This window comes from Carcharodon carcharias, chromosome 20 (genome assembly GCF_017639515.1).
Source record: "Carcharodon carcharias isolate sCarCar2 chromosome 20, sCarCar2.pri, whole genome shotgun sequence".
Taxonomy (NCBI): Eukaryota; Metazoa; Chordata; class Chondrichthyes; order Lamniformes; family Lamnidae; genus Carcharodon; species Carcharodon carcharias.
In genome coordinates this window covers 5,920,433-5,943,431 of record NC_054486.1, presented here as the reverse complement: position 1 = coordinate 5,943,431, position 22,999 = coordinate 5,920,433, and the positions used below count along the sequence as shown (strand labels likewise).

The window sequence follows — 22,999 nt, the reverse complement described above, 5'->3', positions numbered from 1 at the left end:
GTTTTGCCCATTCATTTAATCTACTAGCATCTCTTTGAAAGTTTATGCATTCATCCACACTGCTTACAATGGTGCCGAACTTTGTGTCATGAGCAAAGTTGGATATTTGGCTTTCTATCCCATCATCTAAGTCATTAACCCTACTCTTGTTCTCCTGTCACTCAGTCAATTTCCTAACCAGGTCATTAACTTGCCTTTGATTCCATGAACTTCAACTTTAACTAACAGCCTCTTATGAGGGACTTTATCAAATGCCTCCTGGAATTTCACATAAATAACATGCACAGACATTCTGCTGTCCTCTATTTTGGTCATTTCTTTATAAAAGTCTATCAGGTTTGTCAGACATGACCGATCCTATACAAATCCACAGATTTCCTTTGATCAACTGAAGATTCAAGGTGTCCAGTCACTCTATCCTATATTATGGACTGTAGCAATTTTCCAACAATAGATGCTATTGGTGTATAATTTCCTGATTTCCCTCTTTCACCTTTCTTAAATTCAGGGTGACAAGCACTATTTTCCAAATCTGAAGGAACAGTTTCTGAACTGAGAGAACTTTGGAAGATTACAGGTAGGGTATCTCCAATGTTCTCAACTACTTTAAAACCCTGGGATGGAAACCATCTGGTTCTGGGAGTTTGTCACTCTTTTATTGCCATTGTTTTCTTCCTCACTTTATTTTGCTCCCAATAATTTTGATGAAACCCCATCACTGATTCAATATTAGTTTCCTTGGGCATACAATACATCCTCTTTCTACTGTAAATACTGAAAATAATTATTCAACATGCCTGCTATTTCCTTAGTTTCAGCAACAATATCACCTTCATCAGTGTTCAAGGGCCCACATTTCTCCTCACCATCCACTTTTTTCTATCATAATTATAAAAACATTTTGATGATTTTGATATCCTTTGCAAGTTTCTTTTCAAACTTCCTGGTTGTAACTGCCAGAATCTGTGCTTTTTTGTATGCCTATTCTTTTAGTTTTAGTTATCCTTGGCTCTTTTTTTGGCAAATATAACTCTTTCCCCTTAGGACTATAAACTAGTTCTGCATCACATTTAATTCTTCATTGAACATCTCCTACTGATGTTCTGTCATTTTACCAATGCACAGATTTGCCCAGTTCACAGTAGACTGTCTTGTTGCACTGAAGTCAACATTACCTAAATCTAGAACTTGAATAGCTGCTCTGTATTTCTCCCTTTTAGAAATTATGCTGAACTCGACCATATTATGATAGCTATCAGATAAGTGTTGGCACACTGTCAGGCTGTGAACCAAATCTGGCTCATTACTCATCACTAGATCTAAAATAGCATTCCTCCTTGTTGGTTCCAGGTCATACTATTGCAGAAAACTATTCTGAAAAATTCAACATCTTTCTGTGTGTACAGGTGATGGTGTAGGTGGTGTTCCCATCTATCTGCTGCTCTCATCCCACCAGCAGATAGATGGGAACACCACCACTAGGAAGTTCCCCTCCAAGTCACTCACCATCCTGATTTGGAAATATATCGCCGTTCCCTCACTGTCGCTGGGTCTAAACCTGGAACTCCCTTCCTAACAACACTGTGGGTGTGCCTACACCACTTGGACTGCAGCAGTTCAAGAAGGCAACTCACCATCACCTTCTCAAGGGCAACTAGGGATGGTCAATAAATGCTGGCCTAGCCAGTGAAGGCCACATCCTGTGAATAAATTTTTAAAAATCCGCTTATCCCAGTCTACAGGAAAGTTAAAATCACCAATTAAAATCACACTGTCTTTGTTACATACTTGTCTAATCCCTGCATTTATACATTCTACCACTTCACAGCTGCTACCAGAGGGCCTGTACACAACTCTCACTACTGTCTTAAATCCTTTTCTGTTTTTTAATTCTATCTAATGCCTATGTCTTCAATGCTTGCTTACCTCTGATTACATTTTCAATCACTGTAGTAACTACTTCCTTAATCACTAAAGCTATTCGTCCTCTTCTACCATTTTCCCGATCTTTCCTATAGATTTTATGGCATGCTTAGTCCCCAGTACTGACTATTTGGTAGCCATGTCTCAGTAAGGGCTATCATGTCCTACCCTCCAAGTTGAATTTGCAACTCCAATACACTCTGTTCGTTCCTTATACTGTGCATATTTTACAATCTATTTAAACCTTCCCTCTGAAAGAACCCCATTTTTTGTTAATGTGCATTGCAAATAAGATTGCTATGCACAGAACTTTTATACTTAAAATATATACAAAATCACAAATAATGTCTTAACTTTCTTAGGTAATCTCTTCTTCCAGTCAAATGATTGTGAAATGTGGCTGACTTTTGACAGAAGTTGGAAAATTCCCAATACGAGACTGTAAATATTTTCACTTCAAGAACAAGTTTTAACACAAGTTTACTTTTACCTTTTGTAAATTGCTTCTGATAGTTGCTTGGTTAGGCACAAATCACAGGACAGAGAATTGGCATATTACAGCACAAATGGTGCCAAAAGATATTCCATGTTTTAAGGCTGACAGGGAGAAATCACTGATAGAAGATTATTAATAAACAATTTGTGATCTTGTACTGACATTAAGTAACACAGACAAGGCTCCAAAACGCATGTGGCTTTTGACCTGCAACTTACTATTCAAGTTTTTTTTTACAGAGAAATTCTAAGTCTTCTTGCCAGTTCCCCATGTTTGAATATTCCTAATGTTATAACCCTGTTAGGGACCACTGACATTTAAAGAAGAAACTTGAACACCCAGCAACTAACCAACAGAATTATGCCACAAGATTTCACAACTTTAACAAAAACAGACTTTATTGTATATCAAAAAGAATTAAACAAAGCAAACTCTATCAGCTTAACATTATAGCTTAAAGACTTATGCAATAAACTCAGTTCTACTTTTTACTTCCCGCCAAGAGTTCCCATCTCTAACAAAACCTTTAAGGTTCATTCGCTTCTTCTCCGGGACCAACCCAAAGGTAAATTATGGCTTTCTGGAATTCACTCTGATTTCTCGTCAGTTTTCCAGCATTTCTCCAAAGTACAAAATTTCATGGGGGTCCTTCCATTAGTTTTGGCTAAGCATCCCCCTACTTTTTCTTTGTCTACCTCAGACTCTGGATTCAAATGCAGGCCTCCCTGTGACTCCTGCGCAGTGACTTCAAACATCGGAAAACACCCTTGGTTTCCAATAGCACGTTGCTATGGTTCCAAACTGCAACCAAGCTGATAATTTCCAGAGCTTCAACTACAACAAGCTCGTAGACCTGGCTTGATCCCTCAACTTCCAAGGAGCTACAAGCTACACAAGACCCACAGCTGACACAATCTCTTAGCTGTTTTCCAAACATCAACCAATCCTGCCTGCTGGCTATGCCAGATAAATTCATTCCAAAGAATTTCACCAAACTCCACCATCTCCATAGCAATGTGACACACATGGGCCTGTTCCCCGGCAGAAATGCAAATTAGGTAACTTTTAATTCCGAAGCTTTCCTTAATTCTGGGAAACCACATGAATAACTCATATCTCTAATGGAATAGCTGCAGACATCATGTCTCCAGTTCTTAAGCTAAGTAAGCCTACCTCCTGTTTTATGACTCTCATCTTTTTAGCTGTGACCTGATCTGGTAAACACAAGTTACCTTTTGAATTGTAATTATCTTAGGTCTATGTAGTTTGCCAGCCTCTAGACGCCTACTAGGATTTTTCCCACTGAACGTACATTTAAAATTCCATTTCTAAAACTAAACACTATACTTCTACAACATATAAACTACAACATTAGGTATACATAGCAACTAGCTGAGGAGGCAAGCAGCTTGATCCCAGACTGCTACTATTCCAGTAAGAGCAACTAAGGATAAACCTCTCTCCTGGATATTTTCATTGGCTCTCCACAATGGTATAAATGAGACTGGAAGTCTACTATATTGAGTGCTGTAGCCTCATATCCGTAAGGCATTGAACTTGTACTATAGCCCACACACTGCTGTGTTGCTCTTTTGTAATTATCGAGTGTGTAAATTTTTCTTAAAACAAAGTTTTGAAATGAATCACTGGGTACTGAAACTTTAATGGCGATCAGCATTCCTATTTAAGAACTGTAATTTACTTTTGTCTTCAAGCAATGAGCTTAGACAATGAATGCATTCAAAATTTCAGGCTGATATTATTTACATCATGTGCTGCTCCACAAATTAACTTGGGAAAATCTGATTCATTGCAGCGTTCTTCAAAATAATTCCTTCAGAAATGTCAATTGATAATTTAAAAAGGCAGAACTTGATTTCACAGAGGAACCAATTATCAAAGGCTGCAAAGGATATCATGCACATTCAAGACCATGAAATGAATGATGCTTCAGTACAAAAAAAGTTTCAGTTAGGAATCACTTTCAAAAGGGATGATTGCCTTTGAACCAATACTGTACTAAAAAGGAATCACAAATCTGAAAAAAATATCTAGTCCTAGTTGCAGAGATAGCAGGAAAGTTAGAAGTCATCTTGTAGAATGATGCTGAGGTAAATAGTGTGCTCCTGACTTAATTGTTTCATGAAGCGGTAATGGTTTACCTAGCTATCAATGCCTGGACAAGGTGAGAGGCACAACTAAGCTACATGGAACTATATTTCCTCTTTTACACAAAAATGTATCTCTTTTCTCCATATTTATTTGTACAAAAACATTGCAGACAATCTTCCTTTAATAATAATGCTTGGTCAATGCAATTCTTATACCTTGAAGCTTAGATAAATTAAATATAAATCAAAAAATTGCCATATTAAAAAAGTAGGCAAAAATTGTTCACCCCATGGTTGAAATATCCTAGCTTTCTTTCCATTTCATGAAACCAAATTAACATTCATTTTGCATAACTAATGAGCACAGCTTTGGGATGGTGGTGGGAGCTGGCTGAGTCATAGTCATCAGTTGATCACCCTGTCAAAATATTGTGCAGCCAAAAAAGGCTCATCTGTTAATTTACTGATAACTGCCATATTAATTCTGCAATCTCTTTGAACTGGCCTGAAGTTTTATCATTGTCATAGTTCTACTGGTCACCTGACAAGTGGACTTGTTGCCATACTCCTCCCCTACCACCAACTGCACTATCTACTACTTCAAAATGGCACTCTTAAATTATATGCTATTAGTAACTTACTTGTTTGATACGGTCTGGGTTCACGGTGGTCTGAGGCTGTAGGATGCTAACAGGCTCTGTCTTTGCCACATTCTGAGGCATTTCTCGTATCTTCTCTGCAATGAAGCTGTGAACTGCATTCAGAGCTTCTACTGTTCCCTGGATCAGGCAAACGCGCTCTGTTGTTCCTGCAAAATAAATGTCAAACAAAAAACATCAAAGTGAAAAAGACAAAGACTGGTAAGCTATCTAGGTGTACTGAAGAAAATCTGCTCACTGTCATTCTTTTGAGGATATATACACACATATGTTAAAAGAACAATTATTGAATGCCTTTTGTAAAATAACCGAGAGGACAAAGAGAGAGTGATTATGGTTTATATGAATTTTCAAGAAGTGTGTAGTACCTTGTACGAAATAAGAGCTTTATGCAAGGATGATGCCAACTGGAATGAAGGGGAATGTGTTTGGAGGGCAGAAAGCAAAGGAGATGGATAAAGGCATGTTTGTCAGTCTGGAAAAATGCGGTACATGATGCGCCACAGGATTCTGTATCGGGGATTATATTTACCATATTTATAACTGAGCTGGACTGAGTAACTGAGAGAGCAATATCAAAATGTGTCAACAACGTTAAAGATATGACTAACTGAAAGGCTGCAGGAGAACAGAGGCTAAATGGACAGATGGGCTAAATGGATGATGCAGCATAATGCACAGAGATTGAAGCAATGAATCCTGGACAAAGAAGGATAGGGAATACACCTTAAATGGAAAGATGATAAGATCATAAGAAAATGTCAAACAAAAAACATCAAAGTGATGAAAAAGTGTAGGCCATTCAGCCCATCAAGCCTGCTCTGCCATTCAATAGAGATTTTGAAAGATTTTGAATAGAATAGAGCAGTAGAGCAGATACACAGGCCATTAAAAAGGCAGTGACACAAGTACAGTGAGCCAATAATAGGGCAACACAATCTTTGGTTTTGCATCTACAGTGATGGAATACAAAACCAAAAAGAGATAATACCGACTCGAAACGTTAACTGTATTCCTCTCCGCAAATGCTGTCAGACCTGCTGAGTTTTTTGAGCAATTTTTGTTTTTGTTTCAGATTTCCAGCATCTGCAGTATTTTGCTTTTATCACTTCTACACGGATCTTATTTTGGCTGCAGTTGGAACATCATGGGAAGAATTTTCTGGTCGGTGAGCAGGGGCAGGGCCCACTGGCCGATGCGTTAAATGATGCACAGTGATTCGGGCAGGCGTCCCAATGTCACCGCGCATCATTTAGATTTTCAGTTCGGCGGGACGAGGTTTCATGAAGGGTTTGGAAATTAAATAGATGTTTTCATTAATGTTCATTGACATGTCCCAGCTCATGTGACACTGTCACATGAGGGGACGTGTGTTAAACATTTTTCTTTTCTTTATTTAAGTTTGTAAAACTTAAACTAATCTCCCTGATGCAGCTCTATGCCTCAGGGAGATTTCTGCTCTACTTTGCGCGCATGCACGGAAGCGAACAGGCCCTGACTCAGGGTGCATGTCACGCTGGGCGGGCCTTATTTGCCCGCCCATGTAAAATGGCGGTGCGGACCTGATCGGGGGCGCCGATTGGGTCTGCATCCGCCCCCACACACATCCCCCCGAACGGGGGGTGGGGGGGGGAACTCTCCCCCATGTATACTTTGGGCAATTCGTTATAGAAGGAAAAGGTACAATACAGATTTACTAGGCTGTTACCAAGGGCGAGGGGTGACAGTTTGAAGGCAGATTTCAGAAGTTGGGGCTTCTTTTCCTAGAATCGGGAAGATTAAGCAGTGACTGCTTCCAGCAAAGCAGATAGTGATGGATTATTTCCACTCAATAATAAGACAGTAACAAGAGGCTCAAATTTAAGCCATCACCAAAACAGGTAAAGGAGAACATTCAGAAAAAAATCTTTGATAATTAGAATGTAGTTTTCTGATGTCACAAACACTTGTTGGTGCAAAGTCAACAGATCTCTTTAAAAGGGAAGCAGTTCTTTGAAAAATGTGAATCTTAAATGGTATGGGGAATGAGCAGGCAAGTGGTAATAGACTAAGTGGTTCATCAGAGAAAAAGAGCAGGTGCTAACTTCATGGGCTGAACAGTCTGTCTCTATACAATAACGTTTCACAATAATAATTGGACCCTGGTCAAACACAGGGAACAGAAAAATACAGGGTGAAATGCGAGCATTGAGCGTATGTATGGTTTGGAGGAGAGGTTGAGTTGGGGAGAGGGTGCAAGTTGAGGATGCAGGTTGTACATTAGACCCCAGCTGAGAGCTGGAACATGGAGGTCATGATGGGTCTTGGAACACTTGGCCTCTAAATTATGGGTTAATTATGGCTGCTAGACAGAGACAACAGCAGCAATGCATTAAGGAATAGTGACTGATAACCAGGTTGTCAGGAGCAGGGATGGGGAGACTTGGCTTTGGCTTTCATATTGGACCCAATCAAATCCACACAAAAAGTAGGAAAAGACCCAAAGTGACATACTGGACAAAGTCCTGACGCATCCGTTGATAAATCTACTACCCAGTGAGGAACTGTGCCAGGATGATCCACCTTTAGCCCCTATTCTGTGCTGAATTAGCACAGGTGTAACAACCAGCTTTGATACCTTTGACTAGGAAAGGTGGGGTTGGAAAGTTGCGAGTGCGCAGGGGAGGGGGGGGTGCTGATTGTGGGCGCGTATTGTATTTTCCAGCAGCTCCAAGTTAGGTGAGAAGAGATTTTAAAATTATGAATTGTGCAATCAAGTTAAATTCAACATGTAAAATCTACAAGTGATCTGAGGAAGATATTTTGATTCCAAAAACATAGATAATCATCTTGGCTTGCAAAAAAGCTACATCTAACTTTCTCTGTTAAGCTAACAATGAATAAAAATTTTACTCAAATAGGTTAAATGTGAATAATTATCAGAGATATACATATACACTCATGCAGCATACATTATTGTAATTGAGACAGAAAATAAATGTAGATTTATTTACAGGGTGACTTCAGCACATTCATAGCAGCAGTAATTGTGCAGCAAATCCCAAAACATAGTGGCCTCCACTGGAAATGCCTAAAATGCAAACATTTTTCCACATTACAGTCAATTATCCTTAGTCACTTCATTAAACTATATAGCCCACTGATCCAATAACAATTCTGTATACAAACCATTGGCTTGATTTTTCAAATCAGGGTCAGATACCTGATGTTTGGATACTTTCCCAGTCCTGACCCCATACCTTGTTTGCAATGTTGGACAGGTTGGGCCTGGATTCACTGGAGTTTAGAAGAACGAGAGGTGATCTTATTGAACCACATAAGATCCTGAGGGGAAGTGACAGGGTGGATGCTGAAAGGACGATTCCCCTTGTGGGAGAGACTAGAACTAGGGGTCATGGTTTAAAAATAAGGGATCTCCCATTTAAGACAGAGGTGAGGAAAAATTGTTTTTCTCTCAGAAGGTCATGAGTCTTTAGAACTTTCTTCCTCAGAGAGCAATGGAGGCAGGGTCATTGAATATTTTTAAGGTTGAGCTAGACAGATTCTTAACAAACAAAGGAGTCAAAGCGTATAAGGGGTAGACAGGAAAGTGAAGTTGAGGCTACAATCAGATCAGGCACTATCAAGTGGCAGAGCAGGGTTAGGGAGCCAAATGGCTGACTCCTGTTCCAAATTCGTATCTGATCTTGATATGTAAATATTCTAATTGGGTTGAAGACAGGCTTAGTGCCACTACATTCCCAGGAGAACTCGAAAGAGTTACATTCCCAGGAGACAGGAGCTGCCTGCAGAGTATGAGCTGCAAACGCAGACAGCAGCCATGATGGGGGTCTGCCACTGCCTTGCTGAGGAGAGCTGGCAACTCCTCTGAGGGGCAGCAGCCTCACCAAGCACTGATGTGGCATGAAAGCAAAACCCACAATCTGGCATAAGATCCCCCTGATCCCGAAATTTTAGTTAACACAAAAAAAACGTTAACTTCTGCCTGCTCTGAACTGTGGCATCAGACTCATTTTCAACCTGGAAAATTCCCTTCTGGCTCTCTGTAGCTCATTAACAAGCCGCTCAAGGAGCTTAACGGCTGTTAATTGGAGGCAAGCAGGTTCCCCATCTTGCTCCCCACCCCAATTTGAAAATTGCATCCTGAGCCAGAGGCAGCGGGACCCAGTACCACTTTTCGAAAACACAATTTTCAACTCAGGCCCGCACCCATTTCCAAGTCAGGAATCTAATTTCAACGCTTTGGCATCTCATTAGAAGCCCTGCTTGCCAAAATCGTCCGCCCCCCACGTTGGATCATACGACCATGTCGGTGTGATTACACACCGACCTAGTTCACAACTGTACATAAGTGATATGCACCTGGTCAGCTGTACTTCGCTGGGGACTTTGAGGTGTGTTTGCCTCCCTTGCTTCAGGCAGCACTCACAGTCACTAACTCCAGGCTTCACAGGCAGCACCACATCACTGTTAGGGGGGCTCATGGGCAGGTCTCTACCTACCAGACCAGCTGTAAGGCAGGGGGGGCTTTTCAATGGTTGCAGGGTGAGGGCTGTACTGGGGGAGGAGGGTAACCCAGGGTGTGTGTGTGTGTGTGTGGGGGGCACATGTTGATCTGTGCAAGTGGCCTCAATATGGTGAGGGCCGGGGAGGCAGTCTCCAGAGGAGATGAGGCCAGGTGGAGATGTGAGGGTGTGTGAGAGAGAGTGAGTGGTGACGTTCCTTGAGTTGGTAGTAAGTGAGATGCCAGTGAATGAGTAAAGGCCTTGTGAGTGCGTGAGTGATAAGGTGGGTGCCTTACCCTGGTAGCATGGATGAGATCATTCATCCAATTTCTGCACTGGATGGCCAACCTCTTGTGTGCAACACTGGCACTGACCACCTCTGTCACCGCCTCCCAAGCTGGAGTAGTGAGACTGATGGGCCTCCTGTGGCCAGAGTAGGGGTAGAAGATATCACAGTGTCCAGAAGGCGTTCCAGGGATGTGTCACTGAATTGGGGGGGGGGGGGGGGCTGCACTCTCTTTGGCCTTTGCACTGCAAGCATTGAAGAAGTGTGTGCACGGCTATGGTTTAAATATTGCCCCCTGGTTCAGGAAGTGGTGAGGTAATGGGCATGGTGGGGAAATCAGGGGCCGCGCACCAGCAGGATGGCGTGTTTCCTGAGGCTGCATAATTAATGAGGTGGGAAAGGGACGACACAGCACCAAAATCCGCCATTGCGGCTGGCGGGTAAAACAACTTATTTGCCCGCCCGCTACCGCACTTTGTGCAAATTTGGGATGATTCCATTTTTAAAGTTAAAATCACGACATAAAACCACCACAGCTGACACCACCAAACAGCTGACAACTGCATTATGGATTTTCTTTTAAACTGAAAGCAAACCGGACCAGGGTACCAAATCACAATGTTGTTGCATCTTAAACTTGAGAACATGTTTAGCCTTGGATGACTCTATTAAGGCTGGAAGTTGCAAATAATCTTATTTATCCTTCAGTTTTGTTTGCAACAACTACCAAGTGTTGCCACTGGAATTCATTCCTCCTGCTGCCGTCAAAGGCAGATTTAAGGTTTCAATTATTCTGTAACAGAGTGTAACAGAAAGAGACGAGACTGATATTTTATGCTATCATTCATTAATGACTCTTATTCTATAAAATGGCTTACATCGGAATACTGGGTGACTCAAGCAAGCAATTCAAGTTACCTTCACATTGGAACTAATTTGCATTGAAAATTCTTTAGTCAAGTTTGAGCTTTAGCAGTAGAAGGTTCTTTCCAACTAATTTCATGCCCAACTTCTCATCATACAGCTCAATCATCATCACCATCATCACCATCATCATTCATCACCATCATCACCATCATCACCACCATCATCACCATCATCACCATCATCAATCATCATCACCATCATCATCACCATCATCATCACCATCATCATCACCATCATCACCATCATCACCATCATCATCATCATCACCATCATCACCATCATCATTCATCATCACCATCATCACCATCATCACCACCATCACCATCATCACCACCATCACCACCATCACCAACATCACCATCATCACCATCATCACCATCATCACCACCATCATCACCATCATCATTCATCATCACCATCATCACCATCATCATTCATCATCACCATCATCACCATCATCATCACCATCATCACCATCATCACCATCATCATCACCATCATCACCATCATCATTCATCATCACCATCATCACCATCATCATTCATCATCACCATCATCACCATCATCACCATCATCACCATCATCATTCATCATCACCATCATCATTCATCATCACCATCATCACCATCATCATCACCATCATCACCAACATCACCAACATCACCATCATCACCATCATCACCATCATCACCATCATCATCACCATCATCATTCATCATCACCATCATCACCATCATCACCATCATCATTCATCATCACCATCATCATCACCATCATCACCATCATCACCATCATCATTCATCATCATCACCATCATCACCATCATCATTCATCATCACCATCATCACCATCATCATTCATCATCACCATCATCACCATCATCACCATCATCATTCATCATCACCATCATCATTCATCATCACCATCATCACCATCATCATTCATCATCACCATCATCATCACCACATCATCACCACATCATCACCATCATCATCACCATCATCACCACCATCATCACCATCATCACCATCATCACCATCATCATTCATCATCACCATCATCACCATCATCATTCATCATCACCATCATCACCATCATCATTCATCATCACCATCATCACCATCATCATTCATCATCATTCATCATCACCATCATCACCATCATCACCATCATCACCATCATCATTCATCATCACCATCATCACCATCATCATTCATCATCACCATCATCACCATCATCATTCATCATCATTCATCATCACCATCATCACCATCATCACCATCATCATTCATCATCATTCATCATCACCATCATCACCATCATCACCATCATCACCATCATCATTCATCATCACCATCATCACCATCATCACCATCATCATTCATCATCATTCATCATCACCATCATCATTCATCATCACCATCATCACCATCATCATTCATCATCACCATCATCACCATCATCACCATCATCATTCATCATCACCATCATCACCATCATCACCATCATCATTCATCATCACCATCATCACCATCATCATTCATCATCACCATCATCACCATCATCACCATCATCATTCATCATCACCATCATCACCATCATCACCATCATCATTCATCATCATTCATCATCACCATCATCACCATCATCATTCATCATCACCATCATCACCATCATCATTCATCATCACCATCATCACCATCATCATTCATCATCACCATCATCACCATCATCACCATCATCATTCATCATCATGTGTGCTCTGCCCGAAGCTGTGAGTCCCTGACTCATAGCTGTCTTTCCACATCTCTATCCTGTACCAGTCTTTTCATTTGCCAATAACTTCCTTCAATTTTAAACCCACCCAGCATTGATATTCTCTTCCTTCCTCATCCTCTTTTTTCATTGAAATCTTACCTCCGTAATGTCTCTTACTGGTCCGTCACCTGTTAAGATGTGCTTTACCCAGACTCTATTCCTAATTCAGCAAATTCCTTTGTTAATTCAATCTCCTCAGCATTTCATCATTTGTAATTTTTTCTGTCCAACTGAACCTTTCCATTCTCCTCCAAATCCACATTTCAAATCTATTTAGCATGCTGGTCCCCTCTTTCCATAAGACCCCAGTCTCACATCCATACAAAACAATACTCCAAATCAAACTCTTTACCAGTCGCTTCTTGAGTTGTTTATTCAGTTTTCCAGTGAGCAAGTGTCTCTTCTTGCCAAATACATCCCTTTCCCATTGCTACCCTTGTTCTTATTTCTTTGCTGCATCTTCTATCTACCGATATTATGCTTCCTAAATACTTGAATTCTTGCACCTGTTCTAGTTCTCTTTCTTCTATGAATCTATGAATATTTCTTGGTGATTTTGTGATATGCATCCCTTTGTTTTTGTCAATGTAAAATTTCATTGCAAAGTTCATGCCCCTTGTTACCAATCTATCCACTAGTTCTTGTAAACCTTTTTCTCTGCTTGCTACAAATGCTTTGTCATCAGGAAATCTAACTGATGTTATCATTTGCATCCCACCCAACCCCCCCACCAATCTTAACACCAGATTCTGTATCTTCAGGTATTTCATCTATTCCAGCCACTTTTCCAAACTTTAGCTCATTTATTGCTGCTCTTATCTCACTCTCTAGTATTTCTGGTCCAACGAAATCAATATCAACAATGCTCTCTTCTTCAAGCTCAATCATTTCAGGTTTTTCATCATTTGCATATAGTTCTTCAATATGTTCTTTCCATTTTTTTTATTTCATTAGAGCTCAGTACCTTCTCCATAACATAACTAATTACCTCCGGAAATCACTTACAGGTATGCGATTTGATCCAGTTGCCTCCCATGGTAATACCATACATCCACTGGCCTTGTTATAAAATATTTCTGTCTGAATTCCTTACTTATTCATAATTACTAATTAATTCCCATAGTATTTAAATATTTTCGTGAGACAGTGGGCTCAAATTATAATTCAGAAGTTCAAAGTAAGGCGAGTCAAACTTTTAAAAGATCTACAATGTTGTTCCAAGTAAATCAAAATATATTTATCTAGTTACCCAACCTGTCACTTTATGTGCATTTTGGCCCATATTTTAATCCTCAGCCTTTTCTGATGATGCTGTTACTATTCCCTGAGGACAGCATTAAGAAGGACATTGATTTACTTTCATGAAAGGGGCTCAGGGGACTCTTCAGGTTGAAAACATTAATTCTCTACTAAATGACGGTACGCTATACGGATTGATCAATGTAGCTAACGCAAGCATTCTTCAGAAGTTCAACAGACAACATATGAAAACAAAGCTAAGATCATGTTACAGCCCCAGTATTGAGCCTAGACCAAAAGGCAACATATCGGAGAGGGGACGAAAAGAAAATTCATGCAACGATCATGCACACTTTCCTCCTGGAGAGCAGTTATGGTACATTTTTCAAAATGTCGTCAACTATCACAAAAACAAAGTTGGTCTAGTTTTTAAAATCAGCCCAATATAAGATTAGACTTGTATGTTATTTAAAATACTGGTATTTGTATAATCCCATACACACAAAACAAAAAGCAGAAAGGAATATCTAGAAAACACCAATACTTTATATATTCATTTTAAATGTTAGCAAAGTATATGTAAAAACAATTCCCGATTGATAATGGCTTTAAGTAAGTCCAGTGGGAATTATTAACCAAATGGAAAAACGCTAACAATGGAAACATTAGTTAAACCTCCTTTATTGTAATGTTTGGCACCTAAGAGATTTCATCCCTGTCGCTGGGTCAAAATCCTGGAACTCCCTCCCTAACAGCACCGTGGGTGTACCTACACCACATAGACTGCAGCGAAACAAGAAGGCAGCTCACCACCACCTTCTCAAGGACATTAAGAGATGGTCAATAAATGCTGGCCCAGCCAGCAATGCTCAAATCCCATGAGCAAATAAAAAAAAGAGTTCTGCAGAAATGTGCATCAATAATGATAATCAAGATTACTGTTTAGAAAATAGAGGATGTGCCTTATCATCTAAAAAACAGGTAGGGTGGGGTTAAGATCTGAAACTCACCTCCAACCTGCCCACGATCAGTTTAATAAACAAGGGGTGGGCAGCCAACCCACTCATAGCAGATGGGCTGTGTGTTAAAGTATTTTAATGAAGCTGACAGCCTCCAATTTAAACTGCTGTCAGGTTTTTTTTTAAAAGAGCGGCTGTCTGTAACTCGCAGGTCTTGGAAGTCCGATAGCTGAAGGGAGGTGAGGGCTTTTGCGGGAAAGAAAGTAAATGCCTGTAGAGAACTGCTTTTGGGCCAGGTGGAGCAGGGGTATTTCCCATATGGTCCTCTAAGCTCCCACCCCATCAGGCACGCCTTCCTATACAAAGTCATCCAGGAACGAGCCCACCATTCTTCTCTCATTACTGGGTCAGGGAGCAGGCACCCTCTGAGATGAGGGGTCAGATTCCCTAGGGATCTGAAGCCCCTCCTGGGGTCAGAGATCCATTTCCGACCAGGATCGGGGGGTCAGATTCACCTGCTCCTGTGGCCTGTTCTGGAAGCCAGGTTAAGCCAGGAAACACTGTACTGCCACTTAGGCAAAGTGCTCCTGTTAAGATCCAAGCCTAGGGGCCAGCAATTGGTTAGTTCTGTTTTTTGGGCAGAGGGGGTCATGATTTGGACATGCCTGTGACCAATCAGATCGATGTGGGCAACATGCAAACTTTGTGTAGCTATCACATCTGAATGATTGTAATGTTGGCCCGAGCAGCTCCCTTGCTGCTTTCTACTCCTAAATGCTGTGTGTGGTCCCGAACGAGAGGCCCTGGCAACGTATTTGCAGACCATGTGGTACCCCTAGCCTGCTCTTCTTAAAGGCAGGCTGCCTTTTAAAGGGAAGCTGCACAAGAGTATAGATGCAATGTAAATGATTTCAAAGTGGACATCAAGGCAGGCAGAGGGGTCCATAGCGATGGATGGAGGCATTAGTGATCCAGGTGGGCAGGAGTAGAAATACCATGGGTACTGGGAAGAGGGAGGGAGGGGCAGGAGATCCTTAAAGGTAATTCTCAGACGGGAGTGGGGGCCAGGTGACCAGGAAGATCAACTCCCTGAGTTCGTAGCAGAGGGGACCTGGCAACAGTGTCACAAGAGATTTAATGACTGCAAATGGATGGTCAATGTCAGTGAATGCATCTTCACATGACATCTCCAGCCTACCACTCCACCAACCTCTAATGCTGCTCAATGCAGCACACACCCCATCACTCACACAGGAGCTCAGAAGTGAGCTCAATTGTGCAATGCCCTGAGCATCATATAATGCAACTCCGAGTAACAGCTAAATTCTGCAAACCAAGAGATTGTCAACATAACCCCCAACAGCACTCTGTTTCAATAATAGGTAAGCATGCAATATGACTAACATGGTCAAAGTGTAAAACTTATTTTGCAAAAGATGGGACACTTTGGAACTCACTTATTGTCAAAAATGATCCGGCAGAAATACAGCTGGCATGCATGCCACAAACTTCATGCAGATCCCCTGTCTTACTGTATTCTCTAGAACTGGTATTTATATAAAAAGCAACAATGAATGTCCAGGTAGTGGGATTGAATAAGCTTACTCTCTGGAAATGTATTTTTTTTTTCCATAATATGTTTCATTGAATAGGTTTCCTAGATATTAACAACCTTTAGGTCAGCAGGATTATGCGCTGTATAATACAGGTCATGTGCCAATATTTTATGCTCAGGAAACTTTAAATACAAAATATCTTTATGCAGTAGCTCATACCTTATTGGTGTATCGTTTTGGATATCACATCATAAACCAATGTGTGTGAAATGTAGTGTTTGGTTTAAAATATTTTGTATCTGTTGTGACCTTATAATTGTTGTCAAGTTGAGTCAATAGTCATATTTATTATGCCTATACTCTACAGAATATTTTACATGAGATGTACTTGAACAACATTTACGCCAGAGATGTGGGAATAGCCCAAAGAAGTAATTCTCTTATTTCCCCCCAGTTATATTGTCAGGAGCACTGACTGCCAAGACCTCTTGCTGCAATGAAAAAATATTGCAATTTACCAATTTGCCACATTGCTAGTTTCCAATCTAACCTGTGATTACTACTCTCCAGAAATGGTTATTTTCAGTCCTAAATTACAGTCTTACTGGTATTATTGCAACCCAGTAGACCTTTTAAATGCTCTGGGAGCTATTTACATTTCCAGCACAGTGACCCTTAAACACTCAATATTATATTAAAAAAATTAAAGTAACAAGAACAGAACGTTACAGTGCTTCTGGGAAAGTATGTTTCGAATGGCTCTCACAAAGTTCTGAAGGAGGTTCTTGTGGCTCAGTAGGTAGTGCCCCTTCTGAATCAGAAGCTCCAGGTTTGAATTGCACTCCAGGACCTGTTAGCCATGTAGGAATGTTCATTACGTGGTTCGAGGAGGTTGATAAACAGCATGCTAATCCTTCAAATGTTTCCCACTATTCCCCAAAGGGAAAAGGTGCGTAAAAAATACAAGCAAACAAAGCTGAGATATGGGGATTCCACACTGGTTTGTTCATAATCCTAACATTTTGTAACGTCTTAAAATTAAGTATTGAAAGGGTTAGGAATTGCAGATCTAGAAATCCAACCAATCTCTGGGACCAGATGTGGCAACACATTTAACCAAAGAAAAATTCAGCAGATTACAGTCACGGTGCTAGATATTTAAACCATATTCATTACACACAGGCAAATGATAATGATAATAGTTTGGCACTTATCGCCAATAAAACAAATTAGTTGATCTTTCCAATTTGCATTTCTCCTAGATAGTAGGGAATTTTCCAGATCTCTGGAGAGAACGGATTCATCTCTCACAACCTAATAAGGAGTTTTCTAAGGGTACATATAACCCCAAAACAGTCCCCATCAAAATAAATAAAACATGCATTAAAAAAAGTTATATAAATAAAGTATCAGAAGCCGAGCAGACCATGATTAATGTTGGAATATAATGACGGTTCTCCTTCATGAGGGTAACAAGGACTTACTTGTTGCTTGTGAAAATCCTTTATTATCTCTTTCAGAGAAATTAATCACATTCTGATCAGCCATGAGATACACATAAATTGGTCTGCATTTGTTGCCATACTAATGTATAAACTATCTGAAATGATGCGAGAATGAAAAAGTGACAGCAGTTAATTCTTCCTTTGTCAATCAGATTTTGGGACTGTTTGGCTCTGTTATTAGCAACATCAACATTCACTAAAGTCAGACAAATTCACAAACAACTAAGTATCAGGTGGACACATCCCTTCTTTTGTTAGATAGCAACAGCGATTAACAGTTGAATGCCAGATGGTTCAATAAAAAAATCAGCAACCCGTACATTGGTAGTGATAATGGCTTACCAATAAAATACACTTACTCATTGCAAGACATTGCACAGCACACATGTCATTCTTAGAAAAATAAAAACGTAATGCAACACTTCCCCTCCTCTGGCCCCGTCACATGAGCTGGGACATGTTATTAATGAAAAATTAAAGTTTTCATTTTATTTTTATTTGCTTTTGGAAACCTCATCCCGCCTGTGGATGAGGTTTCCAAAAAATTAAAAAGGCCGTTTGGCCTCTTCACCTGCCTGCCAACCATTTGGTTGGACAGGCAACACAAATTTTAACTTAACTGACAACTTAATGGTCTTAACAAGCCTTTTAATTATCAGCGTGCCCGCCAACCGAACTGTCATGTGACTGCATGTTGACGTCAGCACACTTGGCCAATGCCAACATGTGTCATTTCATGCACCAGCAGGTCAGGTGCGCACCCGCCCGTCGAGTGAAAATTTCTGCCCAAGGGGTACATCTGCTCTCTCAAGCAAAAGATCCGATGTTACTACTCACAGGGGAGGTCTCCCACATTCCTGTTCAACATGTATCCCTCAACCAACATCACTAAAAACACAGTTTATCCGGCCATTATCTCATTGCTTCTGCTTCAGTTATGTCGGCTAATATCCGCATTCCGCCAAGCTGTTTGCATTAGCGTGCTGTGCACAAACCGACTGCCACATTTTCCGACTTAGGTTTGAAGCGCTCGGCGTCTTTCAAACCCTCAGGATGATTCAATGGGCTGGATTTTCATGGAGTCAGGGAGACTCCATGGAGAGATGGAAATGGGAGCCAGGGCCTGATTCCGGGGTTCCTGATGTTCAGCAGTGCCATTTAAGAGTGTGGACTCATTCAGGTCACTTGCCCACACCCTACACTCCTGACCTGGCTGATTCTACTGTGGGATAAGCATTTCCTTGGCGTCCACAGTGCCATAAACCATAGTCTGAATGAAGGAACCTTCCGAAAGGTAAATTCAAAAAGGTCTTATCCGTGTCCCCACCCACTCCCATAGACCCTCATGCCTCCATGCTAAGCAATGGTACTTCAATGCCCAATCATTCCACTATACACACTCTATAGAACTAATAATCCCGATTGTGACAAAATGATGTGTTAAAAATGTTTTTAAAAGCCCATTAAAATTATCAATCATCCAGACCCTTTAAAGTATGAGGAGCGGAAATTGTAAGCACTTGAAACCTCTTTACCTTCGTCAAATACACATTGTGAAATTGACAGAAGAGATCAGAGAGTCAGAGCTGTCAATTAAGCGTTTTTCTTCCCTTGGGCCCAGCTGTTTCAACACTCCAATGAATGTCTGGGCACTCAGCCAAGAATGCATAATGAGCTCAGCTGAGAGCCCAGGCAACCATTAATCGCTTAACATAGTAGAACTAGAGTAAGTTTCAATATGGGCTTTCATCCTCCATATCTCTTTTTAAAAAAAAAACTGATTGAAAGACTAAAAACAAGTGTGCATTTTGGCAAATCAACATGTTTATAGGATCACAAGGAGTTCAGAAATGCAAACAGGTGTGTAGGCAATTGTGTTAAGTTTGGTAGGCCAGGAGGGAAGAGATCACTTTCTGGTGGGTAGCTGCAAGCCAAAGTAAAAAGGTGGAAAAGTGCAGAAGAACTCGCTAATTTCCAACTAACACAACAATTGTGTTACAGTCAAGTTCCAGTCACATCTTCCTCTTCTTTTGTCAAAATTCTTCTGCCTTTGAGGGACCTTGTTTAAATACTGTTGTTATTATGAACATTCAAAAAGGAAATCACTTAATTCTCAATATTCCTTGCATGTTCCCACTTTTGAAATGTTGACACTCTCCGGTCTTTTATATTCGAGTTCCTATAACTTCTTTAAAACAATCATGTCATTTATCCCTTTGTTATTTAAATCTAGGTTTTCATGTTAACCTTTTATTTCTGCTCAGCACTCTCTTTTCTCCTATATAGTACCAAATCCTTAAAGTATATTACTTGAGGCTTTCTCTCAAAATTTACTTTCCTTGTATTAATTGTCATGGCTTTAAAATCAACTTTCTTGAAGTCTGTTTTCTCCAGTTTAATACATCTTGCTGAAAACCATAATACCACATCAATTGGGCCAAAGAATTTGTGATTTTTGAAGCTGTGCCCTGCACAACCAAGTCTGGGTCATTAATACAGATCAAGTAAAGCAGGGGACCCCTGGTGGACCCCACAACTGTTCACCACGATTCTGTCTCCTGGTCACTTGGCCAATTCCAAATCCATGCTTCCAGTGTTTCCTTTATTCATGGGTTTTAATTTAGCTGACAAGACTGTTATGTGGCACTTCATCAAATATCTTTTGGTAGTCCGTGCACAGCATTACCCTCATCAATCCTTTCTGTTACCTTATCAATAGAAATTCAATCAAGTTAGTTAAATTTGATCACTGTTGATAAATGTTCCAGCACTGGAGGTTAACAATTCCTCAAAGGAATCAAAGGAAACAAGTCGAAGAGCTACCGCAGGGCATACTCAAACATCTTTTAATATCTCAAAGCAGCTTTGAATAGCACGGGAGCAAGTCCCACAGTTAGTGTGGCACAGAGACAACAATAAAGGGGAGGAAATAACAAAAAGCATAAAAGTATGCATTCAAAATACTGTCCATAAGATGAGTACAATGGCTCACTCATAATGCTGTAGATTATATACCTCAGAGTCTTTTAAGATAAGACGTGTTAGGTTAACATAAGGGCAAACAGTTTTCTACACACAGGAAAATCTCCATTTTTCTGGAGCGCTGTGGGAATGGAAGGTGCTGGTAAATCAAATATGCCAGCAAACTGAGATACAAGGCGAGTTCCACGCTTTCATCCAATGAAAAAGCTCCAGGATGATCACGCGGGTGTTGAGGCCTCGAGAGGTGCACATGAACCTAGTGCGTAGTGCCAAGGGGAGATGGTGCTGCAGAGCAGTGGGAGGCTGAGACCGCAGTGAGGACAGGCCGCCCATAGCTATTACCGGAGAGCGTGGCATCTCTAATCAGACCCAACTCCAGAATTCCGGTTAACAGAGAATTCCAGTTGATAGAGTGTCATATAACAGAAACTATACAATTTATTGTACGAGACATTGTCGATGTGCAGTTCCTTCCCCCTGTGCTGTATTAGATCATATGGAATTCAGTATTAACTTTGTTACTGTATTACAATTCTTTTAGGCTCTATTAGAGCTGAGCTGCAGGGCACCAAGCCATTTTATCAGCAATTGGAAGTAACTTTCCATTTTATCACAAACTGATCTAAAACCAATTTAATCCAGTGTGTATGCACAAATTAAAGTTGCATGAAAGGGGTCCCATTCACCTGGGGAGGTGGTGGCATAGAGGAATGTCACTGGGCTACTAATCCAGAGACCCAGGGTGATGCTCTGAGGATCCAAGCTCAAATCCCACCACAGCAGATTGTGAAATTAGAATCCAAAAAAAAAAAATCTGGAATTAGAAAGTCTAATGATGGCCATGAAATCATTGTTGACTGCGGTAAGAACAATAATCTGCCGACCCTTACCTGGTCTGGCCTACATGTGACTCCAGCTCTTCAACAACACGGCTGACTCTTAAACGACCTAGCAAGCCAATCAATTCGAAGGCAATGAGGGATGGGCAACAGCCTAGTGACGCCCCCCCATCCCATGAATAAAAAAAATCTCCGACTTATTTATTTTTCACTATAAAGCTATAAGAGTAAATGACTTGGTGTTTCAAACGACTTGACGACATGCTTATTCATCACTGTTGTGATGAGGCTTTTGGCATGAGTTTAATGCTCCTTCAGTGCTGATGGACTTCTCAGTGGCTGATTGCCTCCAAATGGAGTGTTCTCTCTCCATCATGCAGAAATTTCATTAAAAATGGATAACAGACGAATAACTAAACAGTGAGCAGGAGAGCAAAACCAGTGCACCAGTACAGCATTAGTACAACAGTACTTAGAGCTGCTAAGTTTTTGTGCAGTAGATATTGTAGATTTGTGTTAAAATGCGTTAAAATATCTGCAGCAGTTATCCATCCAAGTATTCAAAATCCAGTAAATTACAAAATGCATTATTTACTTAGTAGCTCTTTACCAAAACACTGTACATTCATTTTGCTTTCCTTTCTTTACAAAAATTTTTTCTCCTTCCCTCTATTTCTTCCATTTTGCCAGGCACACTCTGGTACTGTGGATATTCTGTCTGTGTAAATCTAGACAGCAGAGTACTAGCTATTCTATCACAGCAATATGACCAAATATATCTTCTGACCAAGGGGTAGGTAGGACAAGAACAAAAGGAAGGACTGTGATAGGGTGGAGAGATTGAATGACAGAAGAGTTGGTTGTCCAGGGCCAAAGCGAATGGTGATGAGGCAAGAAAAAGGAGAAACAAACAAAATAAGTGCTTAAGAGCAGGAGTGCTACTGTCTGAAAGCAAAAATAAGAGAAAAACAAAAAGAGTGCAGAGAAAAAGAAACAAAATAAGGCAGTAAAGTGCCTAATCGGAAGACGAGATGCTGTTCCTCAAGCTTACATTGAGCTTCACTGGAACAGTGCAGCAGGCCGAGGACAGAGATGTCAGCATAAGAGCAAGGTGGAGAATTAAACTGACAGGCAACCAGAAGCTCAAGGCCATGCCTGTGGACTGAATGGAGGTGTTCCACAAAGCAGACACGC

At 40.8% G+C, this 22,999-nt stretch overlaps 1 protein-coding gene across 3 annotated transcripts in view; it reads right to left on the bottom strand.

Annotated features, from left to right (window-relative positions):
- LOC121292767 (RNA-binding protein Nova-1) overlaps positions 1–22,999 on the bottom strand; it is a 284,122-nt gene that overhangs the window by 94,214 nt on the left and 166,909 nt on the right. For all 3 annotated transcript variants that reach the window (XM_041215134.1, XM_041215132.1, XM_041215133.1), the window contains exon 3: positions 5,172–5,338. In XM_041215134.1, coding sequence (XP_041071068.1) covers positions 5,172–5,338 — 167 coding nt within the window. The remainder of the gene's footprint in view (positions 1–5,171; positions 5,339–22,999) is intronic.